The sequence below is a fragment of the Galeopterus variegatus genome, unplaced genomic scaffold (assembly GCF_000696425.1).
Source record: "Galeopterus variegatus unplaced genomic scaffold, G_variegatus-3.0.2 Scaffold3702, whole genome shotgun sequence".
In the NCBI taxonomy this organism is placed as follows: domain Eukaryota; kingdom Metazoa; phylum Chordata; class Mammalia; order Dermoptera; family Cynocephalidae; genus Galeopterus; species Galeopterus variegatus.
Window position 1 is genome coordinate 158794 of NW_007729813.1, and position 11385 is coordinate 170178.

An 11385-nucleotide genomic window follows, 5' to 3' on the forward strand; every position below is an offset into this window, starting at 1 on the left:
TTTCTCTCTCTCCACTCCATCCTCTACACACATAAACTTGGTAATGTCAGAGTGTTTCAAATCCTTTAGGCCCCTTTTTGGTCTGAGGAAAAAGCCCAAGCTCCTTGGCATGGCACGAAAGTCCCCTCGGGATCTGGCCCCATTTCTTCCTCCAGCTCGTCTCCATCCATCCTCTGTCCTGCAGCCTGTGCCATGGGCCCCTGGAGCTAAGATCTGTTTCTTGAATGTGCTATGTTTTGCTAGTGCGTTGTTCTCTGCCAGGTCTGCCTGCCCAACCACCATCTGCCCGTTGAAACCCTGTGGACGTCCCAAGTCTCAGCTTGAGTCACCTCCCATGGGACCTTTTCCATATCTCTGTACATACTGCTCTTACCAGAATGCCCTGGAGCTGTTGTTGTCACTGTTACTATATTTGCCTCCACACTGGACTGTGAGCCCACTGAGGGCAGGACTCTCATTTATGGCGCACTTACTGCTTTCGATTAGGGACTCCATAAATACATGTTGAATAAACAGATGGTCAGAAGAAAAGAAAGGAGAGAACTAGGGAGAGAAGGAAGAATAGAGGACTTCACAAATGCTTCTATTTGGGAAGATTGGAAAACCCTAGGGTATCTGTAGTTATTATGAGATGCATCATCAAATACTTCAAGTAATATTTATCCTGTTTTCCTTAATATAGGAAGGGAAGATATAAAGAATAGCTTACAAAATTAAATAAATCATGCTAGGGTTTTGAAATTCCAAAACAAGAGGGAATCATTGTCTTATATACGCAATTCTGTGAACAATATATACTTTAAAATTCATCCCTTCACCTTGTTTTACATAAGCTTTCTAATCCTCTCCCTATTTCTTGCTTTATTAGTAATACTTCAATAATTGTCTTATGAAATTAAAGACGGCATAAAATTCTCCTAATCACGTATGAAGTGATTTCCATATCCTTTTAACATTTGTAAAATGAATACAATCCGTTCTCACTGCCCAGGATGAGTTTCCCACACTGCACAGCAGCTGTGCCTCTTGCCCTGGCTGGCCTGCCATGTAATGGCCCACTACCTCAAAGCCTGATTAAAACTCCTGGTCAGCTGGTGCCTGCAATCTATTTCATCAAAATCAAGGAGCGACCATAGTCAAAAATAAACGCGGGTTCAAATGTAAACTGTGTATTCAGATGAATGAATAATTCATGCCTTCCCACCATTGATGAAGAAAAAATAAATGCTTAAGTCCTTCCAGGAGTGCCAGGCAAGATGTAATTATAGGTGGAGATTACTGTCATTATTATTATTTAGCACTTTATAGAGCACTTTATTTGCAAAGTGCTGGTGTTTTAGAGACTTAAATTGTTTAGTCTTATGCAAGTGTAATCAGGAAGTAAAAATTTAAATATTCAGAGACTAGTGTAAAATGTGTGTGGGTTTCCCACTCACATTCTCACACTATGAGTCCTTGGCTTGAAGAACTGAATTGAGGGCCGGCCCGGTGGCGCACTGGATAGTGCACCACTTGGGAAGCGCGGCGGCGCTCCCGTCCGAGGGTTCGGATCCCACATACAGACCGGTTCCCGCTCACTGGCTGAGCGAGGCGCGGGAGCAACACCGAGGCTTGCGATCCCGTTGCCGGTCCCCGGTCCGGTACGGGGGCAACACTGAGGGTTGCGATCCGTTGCCGGACACGGAAAAAAGACAAAAAGACAAAAAAAAAAAAAAAAAAGAACTGAATTGAAAGAAACCATATGTGGACAATGGGGGCACTTTTATTTCACATGTTCACCAATATTAGAAATGCAGAATGTTCTCCAGAGATTTTTATCTTTGGGTTACTGACCAATAATTACTATTAGAGAATTTATGAAAACCTCTATCACCAGCTCAACAATTCCTTATAAATAAAAATGACTCAAGAGGTAGTGTAGACATAAAGGGTTTTTTTCCTCCTCTCTGTGAATTTGCTGTAACTAGTCCATTCTTTAAAGCTATTAATGCAAATTTGATTGAGAGAAACCCTCTCTTTATGCACTAAGATCCCTTACTTACATTTATAGTTTTCAAAGCATGGGCTTTAAATTACAACTGCCTATAGTAGGAAAGCTTCTTTGGAGTATGTTTTCCAAACTGTACGCATAACCGTTGCATAACACTTTATGTGCAATGTCATGTTGTAGCATCCCGGGCTCTGCAGTCTGTGCCTATGACATGCTTGACATTGCCAGTGTTTTTACTGGGAGATTCAAGGAACAGAAGTCTCCTGATTCCACCTGGACACCCGTTCCTGATGAACGAGTTCCTAAGCCCAGGTACGTACAAATATTTATATGGCTAGTTTAAACTTCTAGAAATGTTGACCCTTGTTTCTCTGTTAGTGAGCATCCTGTGAACTACACACCAGTGCCTTCCATGCTGGCCAGGAAGATATAAATGCCAGAACAGCAGAAAGCCCTGTGAAGTCATTTACCTTCATCCCGTTAACCAAAACTCAGACTTACATTGAATATACCCTCTAGTAAACAAAACAGTGACTCTCTAGTCTTTTGTTTAACCTCTATATGTGTGGTTTATCCATTGTAATACTAGGATGATAGGAACTATCTGATAGAGCTGGCCCCATTGGTCTATAGTTGGAGAAACTGAGGCCTAGAGAGGTAAAGTGCATTGTACACGTTTACATAGCTGGGGAGATTATTTCCATTGCTCCTCTCTGCTTCCCTTATATTTTACTACACTTGTGTCTTTAAACCCTAATAAAATGTGAAATATAAATGGTGTTCCCCGGACTACAGACCAAGGGCAGGAAGAGTCCAGTGGGTACAGTGGATATCTCTGGTCCGCCAGGTTCTGGTCTGTTTGGAGTCCAGATGCAGTGCAGAGTTCCCTCTCCCCAAATCATGCCCTAGAACTGCTTTCAGGGGAACCTATGGTCCAGCGATCTCTTGGTTCTATGTGATATCCTTCAGTCCTCCCACTTAAATCAGCTAATTCACTCTTTCTAACTGGACCAGGCTGGAACTCTCCCCCAATCCTGCCTCGCCCTCTCCACGTGGCACACATGGCATATCTCCATTGCAGCATTTGCAGTCTAAGTCATAGGGAAACATCCCTGTGTGTCTGCCTTTCCCCACTGAATTTGTGTGCCTCTGGCAGGAAGCCCAAGGTCTTATTACATTTTTTGTTTTCCAACTCTCTCCCCCAGCCTCCAGTCATCTCCACAAAATACCTAGCCGAGTGCATTTAATCGAACTAACTTGATAATATAAACCATTATACTCAGGGGAGAAACTCATGTGGTTCGTCCATCTTCATCACCTGAATTATTTGGCATGTTCAAACTCCATTGCTTATGGAGAGCAGACTAGGTGCAAAAGTGCACACCAGTAACCTCATACAGATTCTCTAAATCATCACCTGGGATTGCTAACTGCCTTCTAGATAAGCAGGAAGGGGAGTTAAACCTGAGGAATCGGGTTTCAGGGAGTGCTTATGTAACACTCCCTCCTTGGTGTGTAAAGATGGTGTCACTCAACCATCATCAGGACGCACACTTCAAGTGATTCCCTACCTGTGGCAGTGGGTTCACCCACATCCTTCCATGTGCCTGCCTTGTCCCTCTTGCAGATGTCAGGGTACTTTCATGGGGCTGGCTGGGGTAGCCATGTAACAGCATCCACATAGAGGTAGCTCATGCCAGTGTTGTGAGGGCCCATCTCTTCTCCCACACCACTGGGCAAACCAAGTGTCTGCACAGGAGTGGCTTCCGTGTTTCCCTGATCTTACTATGCTGGAATGTCCCTAGACTCCTGAAAACCATAGAATTTCTTGTAAAAGTGATTTTTCACTGCAATTGTTCACTTACAAGGAAATGACCTTTCAGGAAAAAGTCTTCAGTATAACTGGCTTTTCATATCTGCTAAAATCAAACAAAAATAAAAACAATAACAAAAAACAAAACCCAAATGTTCTCTGAGCGAGACCCATATAATGAGGGATGTTTATACTGAGTCTTCCTGGTATGTACCTGTGTGTTTTTGAATGTCTTTGTTTTCTACACTTGCAAAAAGGTCAACTTAATTCTCGTCCTTCGTAGAGCAAATGTGTCAAGAACCTCTAGCAGCGTTTTTAGATGAGCAGAGTCATCCCTCAGTTATGTGCGAACCACACTTGCTTGTGTGTTTCAAGCTCCACCACTGTTTACTGGGATTTGTTTGTGCTTCTGGGAAGGAGCCAAGCTGCCCCCAGCTGAAGCTGAACCCTGCTGGCTGAGGCTCCTCTACGAAATGAGGAGGCGGCCCAGAGGAAATCTCAGCATATTGTAGCTGGTGGCATTCTGCATTGTTCAGCCTCCTCCTCTCAGCCTGCGGTACATTCTCCTTCATGCCAGATGCTTAGAGAAGCAGTTCATTCAAAGAATTTGCCATAAGGCACAAAACAAGCTCTCTTTCACCCTTTGTTTCATTTTAGGCCAGGTTGCTGTGCTGGCTCTTCCTCCTTAGAAAAATATGCAACCTCCAATGAATTTCCTGATGACACCCTGAACTTCATCAAGACACACCCACTCATGGATGAGGCGGTGCCTTCCATCTTCAACAGGCCGTGGTTCCTGAGAACAATGGTCAGGTGGGTGTCCAGCAAACCTCATCCTCAATGGATTTTCCTGACTTCATCTCCTTCTCATGGAACCTATCAGTGGATCATGCTTTGAAATGCCATAAACATCTTCTGCTATCCTGGGCATTGATTCAGCTATGGAATGCTGGTGGGTTGGGTGGATGCCACCTAACCCCCATAGCCACATTCCCAGTGAGAAGAGTTCCAATATTTTCAAGCTAATGACACACATGCCAGCAATTAGAGGAAAGAAAGATACATCCTTCCGGATTAGACCATTAATCCAATCTGTGCAAAAATAGAGGAACAGTGAAGGAGAACCAGTGAATGAATATGGATACCTGTTTGGGTGGATATGATTGCAAAACATGCTGCAAGTTTCACCTGAGCATGGTTCCTGGATTGTAGTGTGCAAAACACCACATTTGCACAAATATATCAGCATGAAGGATTCATATTTTAGTATTAGTTATCTGAAGTGGTGGCCAATGGAGAAGGGATAGCTGATTAGAGATCTGTGATAGCATTCAGTACTCTTCCTTGTATTTATTTAGAGCTTAATTCCAAACAATTTGACAGACTTTCCCAAGTGCCATCCAGCAGTGCCATCCAATCAAACAAAATGTTAATTAACTTTGCCACCATGTGTGTTTATGTGTATATATGTGTGCATGCCCTTAAGATGGAGATCATGTTATATTACTTGCAGGAGGGTCGAATTTTTCTGGTTTCTGCAGTTGTGCTTAGTATAAATATGTATTCATGGGATGTTGAATCATCAAGGGATTTCAGAGAAAGAGGATGCCCTGTAGGACTTACCCTAGGCATGACCTTCACCTTTGGATTTAAATGGATCTTGTTTGGCCTGCATGTCCTCATATTTATTGGTAGTGCCATTAGCACCCCACCTCCCCATCCTTCAGAACTCTCTCAGTCCTTCTACATACAATCAGGAAGCTTTCCAATTTCACATTTGTTGACAAAAGCTTTGCACCTTGGAGGAAGAGTATTCAGAAATGGTGGCCATTGATTTTCTTTTCAAAGTTAAATGAAATTAAGTGAGTTCACTTATTATTTCTTACCCTCCTCATAGGAGACATCAGTCTTTCCTTGTTGCTCCTGGAAGGGATCATCACTGAGTGGTTTCAGATGATTGTGGCTATCTATTTATTACAGAACTTGGCCTCCACACACACATATCTCCTTTCTCCTCCCATTTGGAGCCATACTAATGCTCTACATATGGAAATAAAGGACCAAAACTGCTTGAGAGCATTATTTATATGCATATATTTTTCTTGAGGTTATTACTAGAAAGCTATGTCACAATTGTTTGAAGTGGAAAAGGGGACATTTTAATGATAGACCAACGAAGAGATAAAAAAATGCAATCCTGTCATTACAGATATCGCCTGACCAAAATTGCAGTGGACACTGCGGCTGGGCCATATCAGAATCACACCGTGGTTTTCCTGGGATCGGAGAAGGGAATCATCTTGAAGTTCTTGGCCAGGATAGGAAACAGTGGTTTCCTAAATGACAGCCTTTTCCTGGAGGAGATGAGCATTTACAACCCTGAAAAGTGAGTGGAATGTTTGCTTCTTTCTTAGTAATTATTTCTGATGCTATTATGATTGCTTTTGTTCAGAGAAAATCATGGCAGACATAGGTTTTATGCATTTTTAGATGACTTTCAATGCTGTTTGTAAAAATCTTTTAACACATAAACAGCTTTATTTTCTCCTTGCCAGTAATGTGTGTTTATATGTGTTTGTGTGTAATGTGTGTGTGCATGTGCCCATCTTCAGTTAGATCAGATTAAGAGATCACCTTGTGGGCTGGGAAGTGGAATTAGAGGGTGGTGGTAGGAAAAAGAGAACTGACTCAAGAGCATCTATTAGGGCCACCCATAGCTCCCTTGGGAGAGTGTGGTGCTGATAACACCAAGGCCACAGGTTCAGATCCCTATATAGGGATGGCTAGTCAGCTCACTTGGGAGAGCATGGTGCTGATAACACCAAGTCAAGGGTTAAGATCCCCTTACAGGTCATCTTTTTTTAAAAAAAGAAAAGTGTCTATTAATGCTATTATACTGCCACATAATGTCAGGTGCAGCTACGATGGAGTAGAAGACAAAAGGATCATGGGCATGCAGCTGGACAGGGCCAGCAGCTCTCTGTATGTTGCATTCTCTACCTGCGTGATAAAAGTACCCCTTGGCCGGTGTGAACGACATGGCAAGTGTAAAAAGTATGTATTTTGCCTCTTTTTGACAATTAGAAAATCCACAGTGGTTAGAAAGGAGTCCTAGGCAACTCATGGTCATCTTCTTCCTGCAGAACGTGTATCGCCTCCAGAGACCCATATTGTGGGTGGGTAAAGGAAGCAGGTACCTGTGCCCATCTGCCACCCAGCAGCAGGTAAGGAGCCCAAGGTGTGGGGGAGGATAGAGTGGCCTGTGACCACTCTGCATTCTATATGAATGATTAGCTGTGCTCGCACACACCTCCACCTAGCTTTCTGGCACAAACCTCAGCAACGGGGCCATCAGTGTTCTCCCTTTTCTTGTTTCATAGAACCCACGTGTGGCAGATTTCCAATTGATTAATCTTCCTCAGGCTGATTAAAAACACAGAGAAAGGAAACATAGTGTGCTTCAAAGTATTCCCTAGAGAGAGGAACAAGAAGTTGCCTGCCTTTATCATCACAATGTGAGAACAGCAGAGAAAAGGAGCAATAGGATGCCAATTAGATCAGTGAGTGGTTTGTCCAGCTATAGCAAAACAGGCACTTCTAATTGACCGTACTGGGCTAAAAGAAATTGCAGAGCATTTGTTACGCAATGCATTCATACTGCAAGCATGGTGTATACACCCAATAAACCTTTCTCCTGTGCTGAGGAACAGTTGACCCCATTACTCATTAGGTAGTCAGTCAATTCTTGGCCATTCTCCAATAGATCAGCTAAACAGGGCTAGTCTACCATGCCTGTGATTTTTCGTGTTTAAAGTTGTTATCCTGGCTTTAAATGCTTAGATGGCATTGGCTAAGAGCTTTCTTTCTTTCTTTCTTTCTTTTTTTTTTTTTNGTGGAGGAGAAAGGATCACAAAGCATAGTGAGGGTAGTTAAGAACTGACCCATCTCCTTTCTGTGTTCAATGTGTGGCCAAAGGAAATGAGATTAATATTTTTAAAAATTATTTTTAAGTCAACATCAGAATTCCAAAATAGTCCCCTTAAGGCCTGCATACATATTTCAGTGATGCTTGAAACCTGTGGAACTCCCCTTGGAGAGTGGGTTTCAGGGCCTAATGAATATTGGTTTTTATTACTACTAGAAATCTTTATCCTTTGAGGATGGATTTGATTTTTTGCAGCAAAAGACATTAGAAACCAAACGTGGTGGATTATTAGATCAAGGATTAGATCAAAATAGTTTTCCTGTATGATTCATAAATAAACTCTGAAGGCAGTTGCAAAAAATTAGTTTCAATTATATTATGGGAATAAGCCCAAATTTCCCCCAAAGAAGGATAACACTCCTTTGAATGATTTTTAGTGTGCTTATTTTAAAAATCAAAATAGGTATTATTAAAAATGGTTTCGTTAATGTCATGTGGCATGTACAGCCCAATGGTGACCTAGGGGACTTGTTAGAAAAGTGAGCCTGTGGCAGAGCATGACAGTAACACTCCTGAGGATGGAGCAGGGCTGGGAGTGAACAAAATACTGAAGTGGTCTTTGCAAAATGCACCTCCAAGTCCTGTCCCCTCCCAGGCTCCACATATCCATGGGCCGTTTGTATCTTTAAACACTTTGTCATACAAGTTTTTGTTAAGCAAAGAAATAGATAAATAGGAAGATGAGTAGAAATGAAAGAGAGAGTAGAGAAAAGAAGACTTTTCTTTTTAATTTATAGACTTCTCTATTGCTTATATAAGGAGTATATTTTAACATTTAAACTTTTTAAATGTTTAAGAAATGCTCAGGGAATCAGAATAAAAGAAGGATATAAATAATCCACAAACTAATTAACTCTCTGAATAATATCTGAATTAACAGCTTAAGCCATGGCTTGTCTTTGGAGAGTCACATAAGACTCATTTCTGTAAACTTCAGAGATAAATTTGCAAGCTGTTATCTATTTCTTTTTTGCACCTGCCACTCAATTTATCAAACTGTGTTACTTTCTTTAGTGAAACTTAAGACTCATTCCCGAATAATGACTCACATTATTGTATTTCTATCTTTTATTCCCCCCCCCCGCTCCTTTTTTTTTAAAGACTGACTTTCGAGCAGGACATAGAGCGTGGCAATACAGATGGCCTGGGAGACTGTCATAGTAAGTAAAGCTTTTTATCCATTTTTATCGTTGAGCAAAGATGCTTTCCTCGAATGGTCTAGAAACATCACCCTACATGTGGAACTGAGTACAGCTGAAAACATGCATAAATAACAGAAATCATCTTCTAAATACCAAATAAAGTAGTGTATTTTAAAGCCAGTGTTGTCAATGTTGTTGTTATAAATGCTGGCGCCCACTTCATTATTCTAATGCTGTGGAACAAGTGCACTCCAGAGCATATTAATTAGAGCAAAGCAGTAAGTTATATCAGTATTTTCATTATGAAATGACTTATTTTTTTAAATGTGCTATGACACTGTCATTTTTAGCCAAATAGTGAAAAGATTGATTATTGTACTCTAGCTTTTTAATTGAGTAGGACTATTTTATTCTTCTCAACCTTATTGACTAACAAAAGTAATTGTTTTTTAAAATTAGATTTATATCTATTATCATTTGTAATAGAAAAAGATCTCAGAAATAACCCATAAATACAAGGTGATTCAAAATAACCTTTTCATAGGAATTACCTACTTTGCTAATCTCCGAATTTGTTTCAAATGTTATTAAATGGTAACATTTTAGTTAGAACTTTATATAAAGGATACTGGTCAAAATTCTGCCCAGTTGTCCTGTGACCTGATTAATATGAACATTCTCCTAAAAATGTTTTATTAATGCTAATTTTTTAAAAAATGCCATATTTTTAGAAAGTATGTTTACTTTATGTTTTTTTAATGCTACATATGTTAAATTTTAAGAGGCTTGCATTCAAAATGACATTAAAAAAATAAAGGAGTGAAACTATATTATCTCTGATATTTGATTCTGTAATAAAAATCATGAACATAATTCTAATCTTTGAGCCATGAGTACTGGAATTTCAGACTCTAAAATGTCATTCAACTTTCTACCTTATGTTTTTTGAGACATCAGATATAATCAAATAAAGAGAGATGTAGGCAGTCTTTTCTCTGAATTCTCTGCCATATGTATTTTTGTTTATAAATATTATATATTGGCAAAATTCTTATTTATTATGTCTTTGCATGTAAAATTTATGAGTTAAGAAATAAGCTTAGGACATCTGTGTCACATGCATGGGTGCATTCCACCTGCATCAGTGAAATGATCTGAGGCTTGATTAGTGGGGCTTCATCATCTCGGTAACTTATAGCTTCATTTTCAGGGGGACAGGTTGGAAGGACAAGGGTGTGTGCTTAATTAGCTGACTTTAGTGAACCATTTCAGTCATATTTTTATTGTGGTACGCACATCCATAGTAAAATAGGGGGTGTAGATTTGGATTGAATTGGAAAATACATGAAAAACATGAAGCTTGTCATTATTGTCTCTATAAAGAGTCAACTCTACCAATAGGCTCGCACCCATATCTGTGTTCTCAAGAAGAGGAAACTAGGGAAGCCTCTGTATCTAGCACAGGGGAGACACTTATGTCCTAAGCCAGTGATTTACATGTTATTTCCAGGGTAATCTCAGCAGTCAAGCCCCTAGACCTGCTTTGGTGTTTTCTAGTGTTCCCTCTAAGCTTCCCCCCCACCTCTGCTAAGGCATGAAGGGCGCTTGTTCAAGGCAAGAGGAAAGGCTGCCCTTCTGCCTGCCTGCCTCCTGATGGCTTCTTCTCTCTCCAGGCTCCTGCTGGAGTGTGAACTACCTCTATTAGATTTACCTATTCACACATAGGTATTCAGAGAGGATTTAGAGAATCAGTACACGATGACTCTTTTTTTTTTTTTTTTGCCTTTTTTGTGATCGGTAAGGGGATCGCAACCCTTGGCTTGGTGTTGCCCGCACTGCACTCAGCCAGTGAGCGCACCGGCCATCCTTATATAGGATCTGAACCCGCCACCGCCGTGCTCCCAAGCGCTGCACTCTCCCGAGTGCGCCACGGGGCCGGCCCCACTATGACTCTTTAGCAGGATTTTAAGGGGGAATGAAGAAACCATAAAGAGCCAGTGTTAGAGGCTAATAGACTGAGCAAATGGTGATCTGACCCAGCCACACAGCACACACACCCATATATGTTGCCTAATATGTATGGGAGTTCTTTTTGTTTTAGTTTCCAAACTAAAACTCCTTCTGAGTTCAGAACATTGTGATACTGGACAGTTCCATACAACATGGCTATGATGATGAAATAAGAGAGAATGTAAAGAAAAGTGCTTTCTTTGTAAGTGTGGTCCAAATATCACTCATTTTATCCACACACATGTCCCTCCATATGAAGTAGGACTTAAACTCTCAGAGTCACACATAATCACTGTAACCATTTCCCCTGCTAACTCTCACTTTTTCTCTGCCTCCCTCTTTCAAAGGCAGTGACTTTGAGGAAATTCATTTGGTGGAAGAGACCACTTGGTAGAGGTGTGAAATCAAACTGAGTACAAAGCACCGGATGTTACAAGCAGGAATT

General features: G+C 40.9%; 1 protein-coding gene across 1 annotated transcript in view; it reads left to right on the forward strand.

Annotated features, from left to right (window-relative positions):
* The window catches only part of SEMA6A (sema domain, transmembrane domain (TM), and cytoplasmic domain, (semaphorin) 6A), a 150119-nt gene that overhangs the window by 95770 nt on the left and 42964 nt on the right, over nt 1-11385 (forward strand). Inside the window, exons 11-16 of the mRNA XM_008585763.1 lie at nt 2171-2302; nt 4461-4616; nt 6013-6189; nt 6717-6857; nt 6947-7027; nt 8890-8948. Coding sequence (XP_008583985.1) covers nt 2171-2302; nt 4461-4616; nt 6013-6189; nt 6717-6857; nt 6947-7027; nt 8890-8948 — 746 coding nt within the window. The remainder of the gene's footprint in view (nt 1-2170; nt 2303-4460; nt 4617-6012; nt 6190-6716; nt 6858-6946; nt 7028-8889; nt 8949-11385) is intronic.